The sequence below is a fragment of the Uranotaenia lowii genome, chromosome 3 (genome assembly GCF_029784155.1).
Source record: "Uranotaenia lowii strain MFRU-FL chromosome 3, ASM2978415v1, whole genome shotgun sequence".
NCBI lineage: Eukaryota > Metazoa > Arthropoda > Insecta > Diptera > Culicidae > Uranotaenia > Uranotaenia lowii.
The window spans coordinates 332,253,931-332,278,995 of NC_073693.1; the positions used below are offsets into that span (position 1 = coordinate 332,253,931).

Sequence of the window (25,065 nt, forward strand, 5' to 3'; positions counted from 1 at the left end):
AAGTTGTGCAGCCAATGATTGAAATTGTGGTAATTTGTTGCAATTCGTGCGGGAACATGAGAAGGTTTGAGTTAAAATGAGAGGAACCAGTGCTCAGAGAGGGAGAGAGAGAATGTTCGAATTGTTGCAAATTTTTGCAATTTGTGAAGCAGTTGTGGAATTTTGATCATCATGACCATTCCAAATGTAAAGAATTCTCTTTTTATTACAAACCCTCGGCCCAGATATATTGAATTGGAAGAAAAGGTTAGCACGGGTACTCTCAAGACTTGCGGTTAGCAAGTGTACCAGCGCCTAGGGCAGAGGAGTTCGTCAGGTACAGGGCCAGCCAGCGCAGAAAACATCCAGCGGTGTCACTGGAGTTTGAAGAAGACAAGGCGGATTCTGAGCGAGTTACCCGAGATGCCGTCTCGAGCTACGCTGCGAAAGTAGCACGAGTTCTTCGCTAACGACCAGGGAGAGGACTTCCGGGATCCGAAGCCGAAATTGGTCAGCGCAGAGAGAAGTGGTCCAGTCCAGCTGGAGGATTAGCCCGAAGCGGATCTTGGATGATGCCGATCACTGAGAGGGTTACTCTCGTTGTGTTGTGCTACGCTGCTGTTAGCATGCGTAAGCTTGTATTCATGTGCTGGAAAGGCATTCTGGCACTTTGGAAATGGTTGTTTGTTTGAGCGACGGTTGCCAGTTGCCAGCTTCACCTCATTGCCGACGCCAGAGCCACGATGGACAACGACTTCTGTCGGGGATCAAGATAGAAAAAAGAAGCTCACTAAAAGAGTTCATCTTGCGATATTCAGCTCCGCTGCGGTTAGCACGTGTGTGCTGATTTCCACTCGCCATCGACTATGCTTTCCAACATTCTTCATCTGCGAATTGAGGAGAGGTGTTAAAACCAACGATTAAAATTTGCGTATCGACGATCGCTGGGGGAATTAACAATCGCTAGTGTAGAGTGTAGCTATGTAAGGACCTTACTTTGATAGCAAATGAACGATAACTCAATTCTGGGCTTGTGATTTGTGGTATAGCTCAGTTGGCAAGTAAGTTGTTTCCTGAGCCGACCGCGAGATCGAGCGCAAGAGTAAACATCGAGTACAGTTGTACCGGATAAGTCGTTAAATAACTGTCCACCAACTGCAACGTTGATATAAAGTCGCGAATGCCATAAATACCATAAACGACTATAATCGAAACAAAAAAAAACTCTATTCGACTTCTGAAACATGCGTTGAATACCTCGTTACAACATCAACATAATGTGTACGGTTGATTTTTTAAATTCAAAATCTATTATTCGGAGATTTAACCCATAAAATCTATGCAGGATTTTTATGCAAGTTTTTTCATGAAATGACGCCACCGACCGTGGGCTATTTAGACATATTTTTTCTGTGGGCTGGTGGTTTCAGCATTTGAAAGATGCTAGCCATCATATTCTTTGATAAATGTACGTCTTAGGGTTAAGTAAATTAGATTTCTTTAAAGAAACATGGAGTTTCGCTGAGATTATGTATGTGTGAGTTCGAAGCTTATTGAAAAATCTGGTCAAACGTTAACAACCTGTGTGGATTAAAAAAGAATCGACATGATTTTTCTCTGCGGTTTGGCAATCTTGATACACAGCTAAGATTTACGAGTAAACTTAACTGCTTCGAAACCTTCCTTAGTAAAAAGATGCATTGAATACAATTATAATTATTTGCGCAAATTTTTCAAAACTATCATGTTTCATGCACTTTATGCACTCCGAATTCCACGATCGCTAACGTGGCTAAGCAGAACAAATTAGACATCGCCAATGGTTGCTACTCCGTGATTGATTAAGGCCATCATTTTTGTGCAAGGGCCAAACGAATGATGCTTGGGATTAGCAGTACATTCTCAGTGCACAAAACTGATGCTCTCCTTTTGGTCAATGATCAAGAACGGCGCCGGCTACGTCCTGATAGCAAACGGGTATAAAGGAATCTTTTGATTCAACTGGCAATCCCTAGTCCCTGAATATTTCAAAAAAGGGTACTTTTGAAATAGTCAGAAACAGAGATAAGCCAGTATCGTTTGCGAATCAACTTTCAAGTAGTATTAAGGGATGAATCATCCTAAAGGAAGAAAATTCTGAAAAAAAAACTTTCAAGTATCTCAGGAGAAGATCATGTTAGTTAGAAGGAGGTGTAGACTGGAATCCATTTTGGTAGATTGTGCAGTAGACTGAGTCGATATGGGGTCATTTTTGAATTTCTCAAACCCTGGGGTCTAAAAAGCTTCGTTTTGGTCCAAAACTCATCCATGATTTTTTGCAGAATTTTTAGGTAACGTATACATAAATAAATTTGAACTTTTAAGTTTAACTTTTAATTTTTCTTCTGAAGAACCTAGCCTGCTTATGTTTTTTTGTGCCAATTTATAAATTTCCTAAATGATGCGCCAATTGGGTCTAGCGGATAGGATGGCGCGAGGTTTTGGTATGCCAGGCGTACTGGGTTCGATTCCCGGTATCGGGAAGGAAAACTTTTCGGTTCGAATCCCATAAGCGGTGAGCTGTGTATCATTCTATAACTGACTAATAGGAATGTTCAATCAGTTGCTAGCTGATCAGGTATATACACGGATGCTGGAATACCTGTAAGTAAACTAGCCCACCTGTTTGATTCGTTCTTCTTAAATATAGAAACTGCGGTGAATCCGTGCACCCATGGTGTATAACCAACAAATTTTTTTTATAAATTTCCTAAACGAAATTTTTCGCTGAACAACTTTGTCGAAGACCGTAACTTCTTATATTTTAGAAAAAAAAATTATTAGGTTTTTAACAGGGGTATGTCTTTTGGCTAGGCTTGGTGCCTAGCGTGGTATTGCATGACCAATTTTTACGCTAGGCACCAGCAGTGATGTCAATTGAATTTAATGTTTATCAATAGAAATAGACATACCCCTGTTCAACACATAATAACTTTTTGGCGAAGTTACGGTCTTGAACAAAGTTGCTCAGCAGAAAATAGACACAAAAACCATCAGCTGGCTCGGTTCCACAAAAATGATGTTAATTTTTCAGTACAAAACATTCAATTTTCCATACAAACCTAAAAGTTCAAATTTACTCATGAGAACGTTACTTGAAAATTCTGCAAAAAATCAAGGATGAGTTTTGAATCAAAACGAAGCTTTTGGACCCCAGGGTTTGAGAAATTAAAAAATGACCCCAAATCGACTCAGTCTGTTGTGCAGTCTTTGGATTTCTCTCCACTTTCTATGCTTTTAGACATTCCTATTTTATATCTTAGAGGAATTGCATTATTTACGATTGTTTTAAATTAATCTCCTAAAAATCTCCTTCAATTATAATCATTAATTTATATAGCTGGTTTTCCTCACTGTTGAAACACTACAAAAGGTAACAAAATTCACATGTTTTCGCGGTGCAAAGAACTTAAGAACTGATTTAGACTTAATTGGGAGCGCTTGTTAATTTTTTTTTCTAGCAGCTTTCGTTTCAGAAATAAATTCGGAAAATAGATGAAAATTCTTTTAATCAATTTGTGTACTTTTTGGCAAAACTTTAGAAGATTACAAAGATTTGGAAACTAAATGTCGGTTCAGTTGTTTCTTAAATAGAAAGTGAAAGATCTGACGTTTCAAATTGTTTTCCTCGGCGAGCCTTAATGTAACACACGTTAGGTCTTTGAGTGGTAACCATGATAATCCATGAAACTGTTTTGAATTCAAGTAAACATGTTGCTCATCAAATGACGCAAAAAACAACCAATTTAGAAAACACTTAACTGAGCCCGGTTGCAAACCACAAAACGCAACCGGTTGCGTCTAAAAATATCAAAAATACATCTTGCCTCGCAAACAGCCCTAAAGCTTCGTCCTTGTTGTGCTTTCTGGAGTAATGAAGTTACTTAGCCCTGGTCGGGACAGTAAGTAAATGGAACGAAGGAGGCATCCTTGAGCTCGGAAATCAGAAGAAGTAAGGGAAGTGACGCGTTGAGCGGGGAAAGTCCTTGGGAGTCATCAGCAAGGGTACACGAAACTAAATACACATCATCGATGTAGCAGGCACACAAGACAGAGAGCACATCCATATCGGTATAAATACATACCTTCTCCGGTCTCCGGTATACGCCCGACTCTCGTCCCAATCGAGAAAAAATTGACTAAGGTCATGAAGGTTGTTTAAGATCGATAAAAAGTATGTACTGTGGGCGAATTCAGCATGTTCTTTTGAGAAGGAGTGGGGGGTGATGTGGAGTGACACCCTTGTTGTTGCCTTATATACTTTCTTCTGTTCGCCTCGCGCGGGAAGGTGGTTGGATGGCCCATCGGGTGTGCTTACTTTTACTCGTTGTTTCTTCCCAACCAACTAGTGTGATGTCAGGGTTACCATTAGGCGAAAACGAGAGAGACCTTATTGCAATCTGTGCTTTTTTGTTGTTGTTGCATATCTGACACCTTAGTGGAGCTACGCGTCAAGAAGGTAGGGAGAATGTTGGGGCACTCGCTATTATATATAAATTTTCTTTCATACTGGCTCCCTCAAAAGTGACGTCTGCGCATGGCGCACGATCTTCGCTGCTCCGTGGAGGGGAAATCGTAGTCAATGAGGGTGTCGTTTTTACTATCATCACATTGTACATTACTTGGTTTGGTTCAGTTAAAAATGTAGCAGCCTTACGAAAATAAATATAAATAATATATTACCCACCTAGTCTTGTTCGAAAGCTTGGCTTCATGATCTAAAGCCAAAACAATGTCTTGCCGAAAATACAGAGCAACTTTCTGTTAAGTTTTTAATTAAGTTGCAAATTTAAACATTATGTCTTCTACACCCAAAGAAGAAGTTGCAAAATGTCAATGCCGATTGTAGCCGAAAATGCGCTGATATGTGAATCGCGCCAAAAATGATATGTTAGCTTTCCCGTCACTAGTATAAAAACTCGAGCTCTCGAGCAAAATGAAGCAGGATTATACCACTAATATTCTATGAGATTTTCATCCTGTTGGATAATTCATCCCAGAATAAAAAAAAAAATAAAAAAAAAAGTTGCCGTCGGTGAGAATCGAACTCACAACCATTTTCTACATTCTTATTGCCCATCCGACAGCTTAAACAGTGTACCACCTGAGGCAGGTAGAAAACAAGGGTAAATTGTCATAGTCTTTCTGTACGGCTCATCACCAAAAAGCTTGTTTGCCTGTCTCAAATCGACTCCGCTGGCGTTCACATCTTATGCCAATGGCGGTGAAATATTAGGAACACATGATTGGACTGAAGGCTGAATTTTAGGTGTAAATTTGTTTGAATGTTGTAGAACATTTTTCTATCAACAAGATTGTTAAACTGCAAATTTCTAATTTGGATAATAATTTCAAGCTGATTTTCTGTTTGAGTTTTTTTTCTAGATTTAAAGGTAATAAATAATTTTCTCAGTTTATTGTTTATTAACATGGTTTCCCGTTTTTATCAGAATTTTTTATATTTTTTTCTGTTTATTCTTGTATTTAATTTTTAATATTTAGTTCTATTTTATCAGTTTTTATATCTCATTTTTTTAAGATTTCTTTTACTTATTTTATTTTTCTTCTTATTAATATTTTTATTCTACTTTTTCTCATTCTCTTTTTCTCATTATTGTTATATCTTTCCTTTGGTTCTTCTGATTGCTCCGCTCTAATTTTTCTAATTTTTATCCATAATATTATGTTTATCCTTCTTGTTTTTTCTTTCTTCACTTTTGTGATTTATTTAAATTCATATTTCTTTCTTGTCATTTCATTTCAAACACTTATTTCTGTTTATTTTATTCTCAAAGCAATCTTTTGTATTCTTATTTTATACATCTTTTGCTTATCATTCTTTCTCTTTTCGTTTCTGTTCTGATTTTATAAATATTTTGCCTAACATCATTTTCCTTATTCCTTTGTTTTCAATTATTCATTCTCTCATTCCTAAATTATACTTTTTGAAATTTTCAATATTATCCTTTTCTCATTCTTGCTATTTTTCTTTCTGCAATAATTTCTGTTATTATTTTTATGTTTTATTCTTTCTAAATCATGTTGTTAATCTTCTTTTCTTCTTATTTTACTTCTCATCCTCAAAACCTTTCCATCTAATCATTCTTCTTGTTGCTTTATTTATCGTTTTTTTTCTGATCGTTCTGATAATCCTTCATAATTTTTTTCATATTTCCTGGTTTTCTAAATCTCCTAATTTTCCTTCTGATCATTCTTCTTATTCCGCTTTTTCCATTCTCATTTTTTCTCATTTCTATACTCCTCATTATATTTATTTTTTAATTTTCCATTTATTCCTCTTTTCTTGCTCAGATATCTTCTCCTCAATTTTTACATTTTTTTTGTTCATTTACATTTAGCTTTGTTCTTTTACTCCTGTTTGCTTTTCTTATTCTAAGGTTCTTCTTTTACGTTTTTGAATGTGCTTATATTTTCGCATATCACCCATTATTTTCTAATTTTTTTTATCCTTTTCATTATATTTTATCTTTTTTTCACTTTTCTGACTTTTCTGTTTTCTTAAATAAAATTCATCATTTAAGTTTTTATTCTATGACTATCATCATTATAATATCTTCAATATAGTTTCCTCAATCATTTTCTTTATCGTCTTCTTAATTGCCTCCACTACAGTTTCCCCTTTCATTTTTCCATTCGTCTTCTTTCTTATCCATTTTCTCGTTTAACCTTTCGTATTCTCACTTGTCTTATTTATCGTCTTCTCTCTCATCTTCTCTTCCCTCGTGTTCTCTCTCATTATCTATCTCGTCTTCTTTTTGGTATTCTCTCTCGTCTTTTCTCTTTTCTTCTCTTTCCTTTTTACTCTCGTCTTTCGAATTTCTTTCCTCCATCTACTTTCTAATCTTCTCTCTCATCTTCTCTCTCAACTTCCCTCTCATCTTCTCTCTCATCTTCTCTCTCATTTTCTCTCTCATCTTCTCTCTCATCTTCTCTCTCATCTTCTCTCTCATCATCTCTCTCATCTTCTCTCTCATCTTCTCTTTCATCTTCTCTTTCATCTTCTCTCTCATCTTCTCTCTCATCTTCTCTCTCATCTTTTCTCTCATCTCCTCTCTCATCTTCTCACTCATCTTCTCTTTCATCTTCTCTCTTCTTCTTTCTCTTCTTCTCGCTTCTTCTCTCTTCTTCTCTCTTCTTCTCTCTTCTTCTCTCTTCTTCTCACTTGTCTTATCACTTATCTCCCCACTTATCTTCTCTCTTCTTCTTACTTATCTTCCCACTTATCTTCTCACTTATCTTCTCTCTTATCTTCTCTTTCATATTTTTTTTTGTCTTCTCTCTCATTTTCTCTCTAATCTTATCTCCCATCTTCTCTTCCATCTTCTCTCTCATCTTCTCTCTCATCTGCTCTTTTATCTTCTCTCCCATCTTCTCTCTCATCTGCTCTCTCATCTTCTCTCTCATCTTCTCTCTAATCTTCTCTCTCATCTTCTCTCTCATCTTCTCTCTCATCATCTCTCTCATCTTCTCTCTCATCTTCTCTCTCATCTTCTCTCTCATCTTCTCTCTCATTTTCTCTCTCATCTTATCTCTCATCTTGTCTCTCATCTTCTCTCTCATCTTCTCTCTCACCTTTTCTCTCATCTTCTCACTCATCATCTCTCTCATCTTCTCTTTCATATTCTCTCTCATCTTCTCTCTCATCTTCTCTCTCATCTTCTCTCTCATCTTCTCTCTCATCTTCTCTCTCATCTTCTCTCTCATCTTCTCTCTCATCTTCTCTCTCATCTTCTCTCTCATCTTCTCTCTCATCTTCTCTCTCATCTTCTCTCTCATCTTCTCTCTCATCTTCTCTCTCATCTTCTCTCTCATCTTCTCTCTCATCTTCTCTCTCATCTTCTCTCTCATCTTCTCTCTCATCTTCTCTCTCATCTTCTCTCTCATCTTCTCTCTCATCTTCTCTCTCATCTTCTCTCTCATCTTCTCTCTCATCTTCTCTCTCATCTTCTCTCTCATCTTCTCTCTCATCTTCTCTCTCATCTTCTCTCTCATCTTCTCTCTCATCTTCTCTCTCATCTTCTCTCTCATCTTCTCTCTCATCTTCTCTCTCATCTTCTCTCTCATCTTCTCTCTCATCTTCTCTCTCATCTTCTGTCTCATCTTCTCTCTTGTCTTTCCTTTCGTCTTTCCTTTCGTCTTTACTATCGTCTTTCCTATCGTCTTTCCTATCGTCATTCCTATCGTCTTTCCTATCGTATTTACTTTCATCCTTCCTTTCGTCCTTCCTTTCGCCCTTCCTTTCGTCTTTCCTTTCGTCCTTCCTTTCGTCATTCCTTTCGTTTTTCCTTTCGCCCTTTCTTTCGCCCTTTCTTTCGTCTTTCCTTTCGTCTTTCCTTTCGTCTTTCCTTTCGTCTTTCTTTTCGTCTTTCTTTCCGCCTTTCTTATGCTCTGTATTATCGTCTTTCTTTTTATTTTTGTATCCCTTTTTCATCCTTTCCTAATCGCACATTTCCATCAACTTTTTATTAAATCCCATTTTTTTATTCTCTTCCATCATATCTTTTAATGCCTTTAATTTATTTCTCATTTTTTCTTTATTCCTCTGTCATTTCGTCTTTACTTTCGTCTTTCCTTTCGTCTTTCCTTTCGTCTTTCCTTTCATCTTTTCTTTCGTCTTTCCTTCCGCCTTTCTTATGCTCTGTATTCTCGTCTTTCTTTTTTACTATTGTATCCCTTCTTCAACCTTTTCTAATTGCACATTTCCATCAACATTCCATAAATACAATTTTTTTATTCTCTTCCATCATATCTTTTAATGCCTTGAATTAATTTCTCATTTTTCTTTATTCCTCTGTCATTTTAAGAAAAGATCCACTTTCGGATTTTCAAGAACACATTTAGAAAAATGATGTTCTATCCGTTGATTAAACAGTTTAGTTGTTTTTTTCCGAAAAGCACATGCACATTTGCTTGCGCTTGTATTAGTATCTACATTTTGAGTAAAAAAAAGGCCTCACTGAATCTATCTTTGATCATTTGAATAAATTCCATTGATGTCAAATCTGATGAAAAATGGTAAGATGTTGTGTAAATATGAAGGCAACTTAAACAAATTTATAACGACAAAAGCCTTACATTTTCAAAACATTGTCCCTTCAGTCATACAAAACAAACAAACGCACTGGTCTGTTTCACAAATATCAAGCTTATATGAAAATTTCCCAAATGCCACACATCACAACGAAATGACTTACTATGGACGAGTGCCCCGAAATATAAAACGAAAAAAAAAAGATCTGCATCCAACTGGTGCTGCGCTCAAGTGCATCATAACAAACACAGAAAAAAGTGAAAATCTGCATCTTGTTTGTACACGCCCGATCAAAGGAAAATATTTTGTTTGGATGCAGTAGCACGGGAGGAAAAAAAAGTGTAAAAGAAAAAAAATACAATCAAAAACACCCGACCAGCAGCACATGACTTGGAGCTGCTGCTAACTGCAATCGATAACACGAAAATCCTTGAGGCTGGTCATGCAAAATTGCGCGAGCCGTCGATGATGCACTGGCGTCTCGATATTTATAAGTATAGCTGTAGTTAAAATGATTACCCGAGCAGACTTTTATGGCAAAATTATACCTAATTTTGCTATCATGCCTTGAAAGTAAATTGAGGTATCATTTTGCCCGAATAAAGGTGGTACAATGCCAAAATTTGGGTCTCACTTTTCATATATGGATACCTCGATTATACCAACTGTAGGTTTCACTGAAACCTTAATGATGCCTTGTTTGGCCAACGTTTCTAAACGAGTTTTGAGTGCACAATGATGCCACTTTGAGGTATAATTTACTACCAAAATTTGGCATCGTTGTGGTTTCAAAATTTTTATCAAAAGCATGGCATACGAGTAATAAACAAGCTTTCATTGAAAGCCAAATTTGTCATCGCTGTGCTTTATTCCAGTCGAAAACGATACTTAAATTTTGACACTGTGCTCCCTTTTTTTCACGACAAAATTAAACTAAATTTGACATTCAGGGCATGATAGCAAACTTAAGCATTATTTTTCCGTAAACTGTGCTCGGGGGGTAAGATGAAAATTAATTTTCAATTATCCAATAATAGCAAAATTTGATATCATTATGCTGTAAAACAAGGTGTAATTAAGGTATAAATTTCAGCAAAATGTTGCATCACGTTGCTAAGCAAGCAGCAAAAATAGACCAAATTTCGCCGAAAAATATGCTCGGGTAGTGAGATGAATATCTTTGGCTACAATCAGAGTCGCCTTTAGTTATGCAACGTGTGAACAACGAATGATGAATTCTTATGTCGATTTAATATTCATAATTAAATAATATTTATTTTAATGCTATATTCTGTACTATATTAAAGCTGTGATGAAATGTGGACAGAAATCCCTAATGATGAAGTATGTTTAAAAAAATGAGAAACTTGAAATGTTATACTAAATAAATCAGATAGTTGTTCTTTTGATATTGTAAAATTTGCTGCAGTTTCAGATTTCCCCAAAAAATCACCGATGATGTTTTCTGACTGAAGTGTTTTTGCATTCTTATTAGCATGCTTGGCATCGCTCCTCAGATTTGCCCGTTCAGAGAAAGAGCGTGTAATTTTTTCGCTGCGCTCTTCCCAAACGGAGAATCTTTAAAAAATGCTCAGTTACCTCCAGAGCGACCAAGCGTCCACCCAAGTGTGGGCAAGAGAAGCAAGCAAACTGATGAAGTGCGTTCTCGGTGCAGATAAATTCGTTCGGACTCGGGCGAAAGAGAAACTTTACAGAAAACTCGGTTTGTCTTCGTCGGTTGTGTCTGGATCAATGTTTCGAAGTGCGTCAGAATTTACAATGCAGAAAATAAATCTAACGGAACTAAATTAATAACGCCAAAGGTAGTTAAGATAGAATGCTGGTGTCTTCGACAATATTGCTCTGTATAATAAAGCGCATATTTTGATATGAAATATAAAGTTTAGAGGTCCACCAATAGCAAGATATAAATCATAACTTTCTTGTTTAGCATTTTAGAGCTTAAGTTTTTTCTACAAAGTTATTTATCTCAATAAAACACACAACTTTGCTCAACATGTCAAAGTTCTACAATCTTAATCCAAGGAGCATGGTCTGCAATTTTCATTCAATCATTTGAATCTAGACTGCTTTGGAGGTTCACAATCGAATAACTTTTTTGCTGCCAATTGAAAACTTACAAGTTTCAGGTTGCTATGAAAGGCAGTAAACAAAACATTCAGACCGGTCCGCAAAACAGTCAAATGAAAGAAAAAAAAATTCGATTGAAAATGATTGCTTTCATTTTCATGCCTCTTTGAAAATCTTCAAATGAGTAGATTATAAGTATAAAAATACAAATTATAAAAAAAACATTCAAGCTGTAAAAATGAACAAAAAAACATATTTTTTCAAATTTTAGAATTTTTCTTTGCTTGTAAAATCGATACCTCTTACTTAAATCAAAAATTAATATAAATATTAAATGAATTTCATTTTTTTGGTTTATTTTCTTTTTGAAATAGTTTAAAATCACAAAAAAACTAGAATAAAAAAATAACTTAAAAATAAAAATTGTCATTCTCGTTTGAAATTGAAAATTTTGATTTTCATTTGAAAATCATCAGGTGCACTTTGAAAATCATTAACGTCATCATCATCAGAGACACCGACGAATTTCAAATGAAATCATCGTAAGCAAGCTTACAGTAGTAAGCTTTGGCCTTTCATTTGAAAGATTTTTCTGTAGTGAATGTAAAAAAAAAAATTTAAAAAAAAATACTTTACAAAAAGTTATTGTTATTATCGCGCTATTTTTTAATCTATTTATGCGAATTAACAACTTTGCCCAAAACACCTATCTGGTCATTCCTGAGCGAGTTCGTCTAGATTGATGTTCTGCACCAGGACCAATGATTAGCTACGAAAGCTTTCTTCGGTCAAAAAATATCAAAAGCATAGTGGTAAAGGAAGATAAATCCTAAATTTTACGATTTGTGAAAGTTTTGCAGTTTTATTACTAAAATTTGTCCCAGATCCCTGCGTAATTTTCATGGTTTGTTTAATAGACAGAGATTTTTGGATAATTTTAGTAAATGTTACTTTGCGAATTGCTGCTTTTGTAAATTAATGCTACCCACGTACGATATTTAAACTACATAAACCTAAGTATACAGCAATTTGCGGATGCCCGGATATTGTGAAAAAACTACTTGGATTTTGCCCAGTTTTATCCACATTATTTGGAAAATAAAACAAGAAAATCGAATTCAGTTTAAAATTGTTTGTCGAAAATTGGATTTGTGAAAGTTTGTTTCATCAAAAATCAAACCAAAACTTTCTTTCGTATGCTTTAAACATAAATGTAACACTGCTGATGTGTTGCGACAAAAAAATGTAAGTCGTTTTTCTTCACTAGATAAATGTCTTCGGTTTTTGGAATGGAAAATTTCAGATTATTTACCCGGTTTTCACCATGTTTTTCAAATAATTTGCCAGGAAGTGCCCGGCCCGGCTACGTACAAAAATATTTTATACATAAACCTACATTGGACCTCTTCGACTGATGCACTGTTCCGCACTGCATAGCGGCTTTTTTTTAAAGAAAACATTCCTGCATTGAAATCTTTCTGGCTTGATACACTGAGCGGCACAGCAGCGTCGCTAGAGCACAATTTTCTAGCCAGCTCCTTCTCTTTTCTTTAGAGCGAGCGACGTCCACCCGACCGTCAGAGCAACCGCAATCGGGCGCACTCGGCAAAAAGATAAGTGAACGTTGATCGGCTGAGCAGTGCACTCGGAAACCGAAATGATAAAAGTGTAATTCGTTCTCTGCTCTGTTCTGTTTGCGAGGTGTTGGACAAGCATGCTTATTAGTTTGATTTTCTGAATAATTAATTAAAAAAAAAATTACTTCGTTTTAATGCTTATTTTTTTATATCAGCTTAAAAACCAGCATATCTACATAAAGTGTTTGCATTCTGACAATATGATCTTAACACTAGTATGCGTTGGTGTGCTCGATATAAATAAATCTACCAAATAATAGTTTTTACAAACATTAACATAAAACAATATGCCGTTTTTCCAACTGTGTAGTAATTCACAAAACTAAGAACGATTAGAAAATGTTTTGATAAAAAAAATCATAAATATCCCTAAAACACGCAATCTTTAAAAACATAGCATCCATAAAATATAACATTCGGTGATATTTTGGTAAAACTTAATATCCAGCGTAAACCCATTCGATATAAAAAAAATCTGGGAAGATGTTCGGGGTAATCCATATCTCGAGAACACGATCCGAACAATCGGTCAAAACAGGTTGGGTGCTTCATGTTCGTGTTGCGATGGAAGATGGTTTCGTTGGGTGACCAGAATACAGCTGGCGGGTGTAACCGATCGAGATGCTCCACTACGATGAGAAGATTCGGAAAACCTGAAGATTTATACAATCTGAACATTTTGTGATGCCAGCCAGAACGATTTCCTTTCCGCTGATGTACTGACGACTGGCATATTCCTTGCCACTGCGTCAAGTGGAATAGCTCCCAGTTGAACTATCGATAAACGTTCTAGTCCCGTTCTTGTGGTTCCGTGGGGTTTGGCCCTTTCTGCGATGGAAAAATAACAAAAAAAAATGTTTTTTCTTAAAATACGAAAAACTGTCAGAAACATACCTATTTCGTTTTCCCAATTTTTTCTTTTCTTGAAACCTTGTCGAGCAATGAAGCAGCAAAATATTTTTTCTGATTAACTTCGTCTTGGATTTTCTGGAGCAACTCGCTTCGGAGTAGTTATACAGATCGAGGTTTAACGATTCACGAAACTAATGGCCGGATTGCTCAGCTGAATAAACGAGAGCAGTTGCATCTTTTTACAGTTTTGCTCGTGGTCAAAACCTGAAAAAATATTAAATTGAAAATTTAACGCAATTTCTGTTGATTTTTTTTTTTTGGTTTTGCTTAGTAAATGTTTACAAAAACTTACCCTTATATTGGGGAAAGGCTTAGCGGATTTTGAAAAATGAAACATGGCCAGTGAACTTCATTGGTAACAACGGATCTAACTGGAATGCGTAAAGATGAACAAGGGCCCATCATACTTTATGGTATTAACCCGGCTGGGAACGTCTTCGATTTGGCTGAACCACCACAATTTCCACCCGTTTCAAGGGAATGAAAACGATTATTGATACCACCTAGGGATTTCCTCTAAGCTGAAATTGTTAATCCCCTTGTCTTGCCCTTGCTGATTTTTACATCCTGCTTCTTGCAAAACTTCCGGTGAATTCGGCGCTAATTGACAAATAAAAACAGGTGGATGAATGATGATTTTTTAAACTTTTTCATTCCACAATAACATACCTGATCCAAGATTTCGGTATCGATGAAAAGGTCTGGCCACGATTAATGTTTACGGTGACAAATCCGCACATTTGTTAGACACTCGGTTTGACCGTAGCACTTCTCGAGAACTGGGAAACAACACGCATACGAACGTTTCTCAGTAATGTTACTGAAACAGCTGACAGCACATGTAAACAAAACTGATTTGTTGATGTTTTATTTAGTACACGCTTCCGATCAAATACTTAAAATAACGTTTATAAAACGTAATCGATTCGTTTGTGAAACTCGCTGCGATTCGGGTAATCGCATGGATCAGAACCAGGAGGTGGAAACCTGGTTCTTCTTGCGAGCAAGAATCTTTTTCTTCTTTTCTATCCATCCGGAGAGACGTTTACGATGTTTTCCTCTCAAAGCAGTAAAGAATTGAAAAAGTCAAAATTTCAACCTATGTAGAACCAGAACGGTTGTTGTGTAAGTGTATCATCAACCGTACTTCTCTAGCATTTGACATTTAGTTCGGGTTCCTGATGTCCGGTTTGTTTGGGGTTCAAAAAGTTTTGGGCAGTTGAGCCCCAAACATTGTTGTCAAATTCTAACAAAGGATCCCCATGATTAAAACAGAGTTTTATTCTTTGTTTTTAAAAGATACATCCCGGTTTTTTTTATCTTGGCGATGGATGAAAACTAAGAAATGGTTTCTTACTTAAAATTGATTACCTTTTCCTGGCGCCAATTAACAAAGGTTATGAGAATGAATTCGCCGCAGCATTTTTTTTTTACTTTTGTATAAAAAAAACTGCGCACTTTTTAAAATAGTTGTAATAGTTTAAGATTCGTGGCAGTACCAAATAAAATCAACAAAAATTGTTTTCAAGAATTTATAGACATGCTTTGTTTGATGTAACAAGCAAACCTGTTAAACTTACTTAAAATCTTTAAAATAGTTTAATTTGTGATCATTATAAAGAAACAAAACATAATTTTAAGCATGCATGTAAGAACTCAACTTTAAGAAGCCTTGATCCCTTTAGAACTCAGAACTATCGTTTTGAAACGTTTGAGCCTTTCGTACATAAATATGAGTTAGAAGTCGGAAGCGTGCATTTCATCCGCTTGGAGGTTTGAATTAGTAATTGAATATATATATCATCTTTGTGATTTGAGAAAAGAGTATATTTTTTATTATTGATTTGACGGAAAACTTTCGTTAGGACACCAAATTATGCTATCATTTTGATGTCAAATTTTATAAGAAAAAAAAACTCAATGATGCCAATCATTCCTCGGTGTTTTTTTGACACAAAAAAATAGAATTTTTTCCTCAGCTTTCAATTTAAGAAAAACAATGATAGCTTCTTGATACCTAGTTTTACTATCGGATAAAATCCTATATAAAATTTTGCTAACAGCTTTTTTCTATCAATTTGGACATCAAAGTCTGCTCGGGCAGTTTAATATTTTTTTTTTTTCGTTGTTCGGGTTCTACTCGGGCTATCATAATTAATAATAATTAATGAAACCTTAAAGATGCCTCGATTTGTTGCCTTGGAAAAGCCAAAACCAAATAGTGGTTTCATTTTGGTCTCAATGCCTTATTTAGGTATTGGTTCGGCATCATCTTTTGACATTTTATGCTTCAATGAAACCTAATTGTGCCATCGGAAAAAATGCGAGACTATATTATGCTATCATTTTGGCATTGAAAGCTCATTTTGGTTACTGTTTGCTATCGATTTAGGCATCAAAGTCTGCTCGGGTATCATCGCCCCCACAATTCGAAACGAAACAAATGATTTGGATCGGATCCAATGAGATGAACATATGGGAGAAATACTATCGATTGACTGTTTTTTTTAACTGTTGATGTAGAAAATAACTTAAGTTGAACGAAATAGAAAATGGTAGAGACATTTTATAGGTATGAAAGAGCTGCGTTGAGATAGTTTACTTACAAGTCTATCGAATTCGGTATGACGATTTTAAACGGAAAAATTACCTGCAAATCCGGCCAGCGGGAGGGTTCGATCCCACCGACCTTGCGCTTGAATGATTGCCGCAACAGAAAGCATTGGTTTTTCCTTCTTCAGCATCTTCTGGATCCGAAAAAGAGTTGGGAACAGAGCTTTCCCCTCACTTCACTGTTTCTTATCAGTCACTTTCCTTGAATATTTTAGAACTGCATTCAAAATACATTCACCAACAAATATCAACCTTTGGAGCAATTTGCCGAGCCATATTTACTGTTTGCTCTCTTCATGCATTGCCGGTTGATAGTTTTCAATTTCTCTTAACACTGTGTTCTGCAATCTGTGTAAATTACAACTACCTAATTGAAAAGGGGAAAATATATTCATTCATACCACTGTCTGAGATCTGAGAGTGACTTCGCTGACTGGCAGAAACTTTAGATACGTTTACGAGCAACTGAAAGTGAGCAACATCAGATTTGTCTGAAATTGCTCCATAAAGTAAAAATAAAATCAGGACCACTCCATGATGGTGTTCAATTGCATAAAACAATTGAACGATTTATTGCCGCTATCACAGACACCCTTCTTTTTGATAAACGGAAACAACGGACTGTCTGGGCGATTAGGTTAATATGTGTGTTAGACTGGCTGTTTTTTTGAGGTTTGAGTTCCAATGCTATAAGTAAAAAGTTATTGAATACATCTCGAACGTATTTTGAACTAATTAAATGAACCGAAATTCAATGTGGCGTTAAATGTTGTCTAGGAACTTTTGTTTTGATGATATACGGTTCAATGATAGAAAGTTCATCGTTTTGAGGGAACTCAATCGGTGTTGGTTGATGAACAAAATGAACGAAGCCAGTTTTAAATCAAATTATTGTTCTAATAAATTGAAAAAAAAATCCAGATTATGCCTAAACATAAAAGTGTTAGAGATATATCGCTTAAATTAAAAAAAATCTCAATTTTTTCAGAAACTTCAAAATAAAACTCATAAATATCACACGAGAGCGTTTCTTACTGGGGTAACTTGCAACATTTTTCAACTTCAATGGCTTCTAAAAACTAATTTTACATTCGCAGATTATCATCCAGCTTATGCATCAACATTTACACTGCCGGCCAAAAGTTTAGGATCACCCCTTCAAGGGGAATCATCCCCTCATTTTTGTCATTTTTGTTATTTTTTTTTCATTTCCTGTCATTTTTTAATTTTTGTCATTTTTGTATTATTTGTAATTTTTTTAATTGTTGTCTTTTGACGTAGAATTACGTCTTACGGCAACACTATAGGGGGGCAAATTGAAATTTGCGAACAGATCTCGCGTCACGAAAGCTTTCCATTTGACAGACATCCTATCTAAAGGATTATGACGTCATCACCAACGCCTGCTTTGATGGGTTTTGTTTTTCCCTACCTACGAAAGGTATAAAACAAAGGGCCCGTCGACCGACTCGGTTTCTTTCTCTGTTAGCCGTCAAGCTGAACAGACCGTTGCTGCACTTCGATCTGAGTGTGGACCCCACCAGTGGTAATCCGACTCAGATATCGATTTGCAGTAGTTCAGTGGCAACCGTGGACCAGTGAGCAACGATGATGGTGAGCAGCGATGACGGCCACCACACCAGCGTAGACAGCCAGCGGCGGAGGCGTTCAGTGGCGGAGGACTCCAGTGGCAGTGGCAGGGATCCTACAGGTCATCGCAAGTGGCGTTGTATAATCGAATTATGTCACATGGTCCGATTATGTTGCATGGTCGGATTATGTCACATGGTCAATTTATGTTGCATAGTTGGATTTTGTTACATGGTCGGATTATGTCACATGGTCCGATTATGTTGCATAGTCGGATTATGTCACATGGTCGATGGTTGGATTTCGTCACATGGTCGAATTATGTTGCATGGTCGGATTATGTCACATGGTCGGATTATGTCACATGGTCGATTATGTCACATAGTCCGATTATGTTGCATGTTTAGATTTCGTCACATGGTCGATTTATGTTGCATGGTCGGATTATGTCACATGGTCCGATTATGTTGCGTGATCGATTTATGTCACATGGTCGATAATGTTGCATGGTCGGATTATGTTGCATGGTCGGATTGTGTTACATGGTCCGTTTATGTTGCATGGGCGATTAGTCACATGGTCCGATTATGTTGCATGGTTAGAGTTCGTCACATGGTCGATTTATGTTGCATGGTCGGATTATGTCACATGGTCGGATTATGTTGCATGGTCAGATTATGTCACATGGTCCGATTATGTTGCATAGTCGGATTATATCAAATGGTCGATGGTTGGATTTCGTCACATGGTCGGATTATGTTGCATGGTCGAATTATGTTGCATGGTCGGATTATGTCACATGGTCGATTATGTCACATAGTCCGATTATGTTGCATGGTTAGATTTCGTCACATGGTCGATTTATGTTGCATGGTCGGATTATGTCACATGGTCCGATTATGTTGAGTGATCGATTTATGTCACATGGTCGATAATGTTGCATGGTCGATTTATGTTGCATGGTCGGATTATGTCACATGGTCCGTTTATGTTGCATGGGCGATTATGTCACATGGTCCGATTATGTTAGATGATCGATTTATGTCACATGGTCGATGATGTTGCATGGTCAGATTATGTCACGGTCCATTTATGTTGCATGGGCGATTATGTCACATAGTCCGATGATGTTGCATGATCGGATTATGTCACGTGGTCGGATTATGTTGCATGGTCCGATTATGTTGCATAGTCGGATTATGTCACATGGTCGATGGTTGGATTTCGTCACATGGTCGGATTATGTTGCATGATCGGATTATGTCACATAGTCCGATTATGTTGCATGGTTAGATTTCGTCACATGGTCGATTTATGTTGCATGATCGGATTATGTCACATGGTCAGATTATGTTGAATGATCGATTTATGTCACATGGTCGATAATGTTGCATGATCCGATTATGTCACATGGTCCGATTATGTTGCATGGTTTAATTATGTCACATGGTCCGATAATGTTGCATGGTCGGATTTTGTCACATGGTCGGATTATGTTGCATGGTCGATTATGTTGCATGGTTGGAATTCGTCACATGGTCGGATTATGTTGCATGGTCGGATTATGTTACATGGTCGAATTATGTCACATGGTCCGATTATGTTGCATGGTCGGATTATGTCACATGGTCAATTTATGTTGCATAGTTGGATTTTGTTACATGGTCGGATTATGTCACATGGTCCGATTATGTTGCATGATTGATTTATGTCACATGGTTGATATTGTTGCATGGTCTAATTATGTCACAGGGTCCATTTATGTTGCATGGGCGATTATGTCACATGGTCCGATTATGTTGCATGATCGGATTATGTTGCATGATCGGATTATGTCACATGGTCCGATTATGTTGCATGATTCAAATTTATGTCACATGGTCGATAATGTTCCATGGTCGGATGGCACAGGGTCCATTTATGTTGCATGGGCGATTATGTCACATAGTTCGATGATGTTGCATGATCAGATTATGTATCATGGTCGGATTATGTTGCATGATCGGATTATGTCACATGGTCCGATTATGTTGCATGATCGATTTATGTCACATTGTCGATAATGTTGCATGGGCGATTATGTCACATGGTCCGATTCTGTTGCATAGTTTAATTTTGTCACATGGTCGGATTATGTTGCATGGTCGGATTATGTCACATGGTCCGATTATGTTGCATGGTCGAATTATGTTGCATGGTCGATTATGTCACATGGTCCCATTATGTTGCATGGTTGGATTTCGTCACATGGTCGGATTATTTTGCTTGGTCAGATTATGTCTTATGGTCCATTTCTGTTGCATGGGCAATTATGTCACATGGTCCGATTTTGTTAAATGGTCGGATTATATCAAATGGTCCGATTATGTCGCATGGTCGGATTATGTTGCATGAATCTGTCACATGCTCCGATTATGTTGCATGGTCCGATTATGTTGCATGGTCGGATTATGTTGCATGATTCGATAATGTCACATCGTCGATTTTGTTGCATGATCGAATCATGTCACATGGTCGATTATGTTGCATGGTCGGATTATTTCACATGGTCGATAATGTTGCATGATTCGATTATGTTGAATGGTTGGATTTTGTCACATGGTCGGATTATGTTGCATGATCGAGTTTTGTAGCATGGTCGGATTTTGTCACATGGTCATAATATGTTCCATGGTCGAAAATGTTGCATGATCAAATAATGTCACATCTTCGATTTAACTGCATGATCGGATATTGTCACATGGTTGATTATATTGCATAATCAGATTGTGCCACATGGTCGATTATGTTGCATGGTCGGATTATGTCAGATGGTCGATTCTATTGCATGGTTGAATTAGGTCACCTGGTCGAATTATGTTACATGATCTGATTATGTTGCATGATCCGATTATGTCACATGTACTGCATGCTCAGATTATTTCTGGTGATAGGTTTATGTCACATGGTTAAATTCTGTTAAATGAGTGAAATTTGTCACGTCATATTGCCATTTTGACACTCATATGTTGGTCATTTCAAAAATGCACTATAAGTTCTGTTATTCTATACATTGACAAAAAACAATTGCGTAATTCTACGTTTAGCGGTCGTAGCCAAATTACTACCTCCTCCACTTTTTTGTCATTTTTTAATTTTGGTTTTTTTTTATTAAATTTTTGTCATTTTTGTAACTTTTGTAATTGTATCTTTTGTAGGCTCAAGGCTTAGCTCAAGAAATATATCACAAATGATTATCATCAGAACGTTAACCAAAATTAGAACATTAGTTTCTATATGCGTATGATGTATGATTATGGATTTTTACTTTTAATAATACTTTATTACTATTTCATAAGTAAGCGCAGATCATAAGCTTTCAAATAAGCCAATTTTATCTGCAATAACTTGTAAGACAACTAAAATATGATCAAAACAAATTTGCATTTTTTTAACGGTTGACTATTTGGTGAAAATCCTCAGAAAATGATCAATTTTTAGCAAAAGTTCTAAAGAAGTTAGTCTTCAAAAATATATCAACTAAAAATTGATAAAACAAGTTCAATTCATTAGCTTCCAAATCAGATTACCAGATAAACAATACGTTATTTAATAACAGAGATACGCGTAAAATAAAAATGCATGTTTTAGAAGACTGATCCCACACTTTTGGCCGTTACACCATACTACGGGGTGATCCCAAACTTATGTAGCAATCTTATATATTATGTACATTGACAATTTTTCGCACAAATTTAAACAAATGTATCTTAATTAGTATGAAAAAAGGATTCGAATGCAGCTCGAATTTTAAAATTTGGTCCACTTCACCTTGGGATGATCGGGTTTGAATTTTAAGTTCGGTTTTCCAAAAATGTCCCAACTTTAAGCTGAATTTAAGTCATATAAACTCAATATTAACATTTTGTCAAATACATACAAAGAAGGTTTAACTCACGATCTTTCGAATTCTTTCCAATATGTTATAAGATGGCTGAGATACGACCGATCAAAATTTTCATGTTTTTGAGGGGGTGATCCCAAACTTTTGGCCGGCAGTGTATAAGGTTGATGGAACATCAAATTGATGTGGTCTGAAAAATTATTGGATTTTTCAATTATTTCAAACTAGCTGATTTTACCCGGCCTTGCTCGGGTTCGCATAAAATATAAATCAAAATGAGTCGTTGGACTTTTCGAAATTTCGGAAGCTTTGTATTCATCATGAGATATAATAATTTTTGCCAATTTAAGGCCATGATAGCTTTGTAAGTTTTGTAAGTCTTTTTAATTTTTGTTTGAGATTATTTTTTTTCGTTTGTTCTAATTTTTTTTGTTCATAATTGTGAAAAAATTATAGTTTGGTGTTTGGAAGGAAGGAGGTTTGTGTTTAAAAAAAATTAAAATTATTTCCTTTGAATGCTTGTTCATTCTATCTAAACAAACATTTTTTTCACCCACCTTTTCTAAGGAAGCTTGAATAGCTTTACCTGTTTTTTTTTGTTTTCAGCTGAAAAAACTGTTTTTCAACTTACACATCCTTCATTGATAAAAAATCTTTTCTGGAGATCATCCTACTTTTCAAGTTGGATGATCTCCCTGTACAATGGTATATTCAAGTTTTATTTACTTTGATATTTTCAAAAAAGACATTCGAATCTTGTTGAACCATGTTAAAAACTCACTTTGCATTTTTTTTATTGTATGTGTGCAATTTAAAATCACAATGCTTAATGAGCACTTGTTCTTAAATGTTGAAAGTTCCACTAATAGTTTTTTGAAGTTATCGAAAACAAACTATCCCTGAACCGAAGTTACCATTATAATGTTACGAAATAGAATAAATTTGAGTTATATTTCAATGTTACCATTGTTGGACACAATCATCGCATTAATTTTTGTGAAAAGTGATCAATGTTGTCAAGTCACATTGATGACCTAAAATGACTCAATTAAATGGATTTAATTTCTTAATCAATTTTCTAAACCCCCGTTTAAATTCCTCGAAGGCTATCGAAGCGTTAAAATCGCAGCCTTGGACTTATAACTCTGAATCTAATAAATTTTTCTTTCTCTATGAAAATCCCAAAAATATGAAAGTTGTTGGCTCTTAAAAGCTGGAATTGATGAAAATCGGTTCATATGTTTTTCAACACTCAGTCCCAATAATTGTTCAGCTGAAAAAGTCAATTCATTGTTCACTGTTCAGTTCACTGTATGTTTATGTAGACTTTGATTATAATTTTAATGGCATGTGCGGCGGGATGAAAACTAGAGAGAATTTATTTTATAGAAATTTGAAAGAAAGGTGGATAGACAGGCATTAGTGCGCCAATAGAAGAAAGCTAGAAAGGTGTTGAAATTTTAGGCTAGAGGGCATGTTGATGAAAAGCTCTTATGTAGACTTTCAAAGCCCCCCAGCGACGGTAAAGAACACTTTGAAAGCAAATTTTATTTTTAATAAAAAATCGAATGAAAATGTATTAAAATTTATAGTATTTGTGGTCATAAAGGCCATTGAGCATAAGTTTCGAAATAATAATTCAGGAAAAAAAATCTATCAACATATGCATTCAATGTTATCAAAACTTTTGATTTCTTTAACTAATTTCACACAAAAAATCGGTGAGCTAAGAAATAGTTCTGCTACGAAAATTTTTTTTGCTTCGTTTCGTTATTTAAAAACACGTATAGAATATTTTGGGACTGAAACTAGAACACTGAAAATGGAAGTGCAGCTTAGCAAAGAAATTAGTATTTTTGAAAAAATACTCGACTTTTCTCCATATTTTCCTTACGGAATCTAAAGTGTACTCTGAAATGTAAAGCTTCTAGGAGAAAAAATATTCCTGTTGAAATGAATGAACTTTAGAATTCAATAGATTTATATATGAGAAAAAAGATTCATACAGAGTTTTCCTGGTTTTTATTCGAAATTCCAGGCTTTTTTCCGGTTATTCCGGTTTTATTTTCAATTCCCGTTTTACCTGGTTCGCTGGCCACCCTCCATTAGTCAAAGTATCCAACGAATTTTGATTCTGGATTTGAAATCCTCAATTTAAAAAACCTAAGTTATATTCTGTAAGCTCCGTCATTTTTTGAACCAAAAGTCTAAATGTGCAATGATTTTTTTCTTATTTATTTCTTTTAACCTAAAATATCAAGGCAAAATCGGAAACGTTAATTATGTATGTAATGAAGGCACCCATATGCTGTTTCCAGATGCATTAATAGTATAAATGCGTCAAATTGATGCGGGCCGTACAGATACTCTCAAAACTACTTCATAATGATTAAGTATGGTGTAAAGTTAAGCTATACGAGTCCCTTGGAGCCAAAGGAGTATAAATGCATAACAGCTTATTTCGAGAAAACACGACTTTAAATTGAGTGTTTGACCATTTTCCCTCTATTTTCGAAAAATTGTATTTTTCTACCAAATGTAAAGTTATGTAAAAAAATTTCTAAAAACCCGAAAAAATCTTCAAATATTGTTTGAAATGTGAATAATCGTTTTTCATCATTAACTTAAAATCGACCATTTTGTCACTTATACCCCTTGAAAAGAAAGCGATGCTCCAGATATTTGCCACGGAAACGATGCAAACTCATACGAGTGTTTTCGTTGTGTAGATACTTCATGTGTAAAGCTTGTTTTTGAATGCATAAAAAACTGAATACTAAATAGTAAATGCTTGTCTCGTTAAAAAAAGGCAATTGATAAAATTAAACCAAGAAACTGTTATTTTTTCAATTTTCGAAAATTTAAAATACGTCATCCATAAATTACGTAAGGCTAAAAATGCACTTTTTTTACTCATTCAAGATCGATGCACTTTGCACTAAATGGTGAGTCGTAGCGTCCATCAAACAAAGCAACAACAAACAAATGTACCTATGTGTGTTTGTAGAGTATCAAAAGTTCACTCATACATTATTTTTCTGGTGCTTTGTTTGGCGGATGATGCGACTAGCCGTACAATGAAACAATCAAAATAATCAATCATGAATGATAAATGAAAAAAATAGCCTCGACAAGAAATCGAATTCGATTTCTCTGAGTTACCTCTCCTACACTGGTGAAATCTGTCAAGCTTTATAATTTAGTTGACTTCATCGAGTTGAATTCGCTGCAAGATTCTACGGCAGAAAATGCTCATTATGCCCCGATTA

General features: G+C 35.7%; 1 protein-coding gene across 5 annotated transcripts in view; it reads right to left on the reverse strand.

The window, feature by feature from the left end:
• The window catches only part of LOC129751174 (protein ultraspiracle-like), a 146,503-nt gene that overhangs the window by 61,917 nt on the left and 59,521 nt on the right, over positions 1–25,065 (reverse strand). For 2 of the 5 annotated variants that reach the window (XM_055746525.1, XM_055746524.1), the window contains exon 2: positions 16,361–16,690. The exons of 1 other annotated variant lie outside the window; for it this stretch is intronic. In XM_055746525.1, the coding sequence (XP_055602500.1) occupies positions 16,361–16,454 (94 nt within the window). In that variant the 5' untranslated portion in view covers positions 16,455–16,690. The remainder of the gene's footprint in view (positions 1–16,360; positions 16,691–25,065) is intronic. 2 more of the 5 variants (XM_055746527.1, XM_055746526.1) reach the window with 2 other exon arrangements.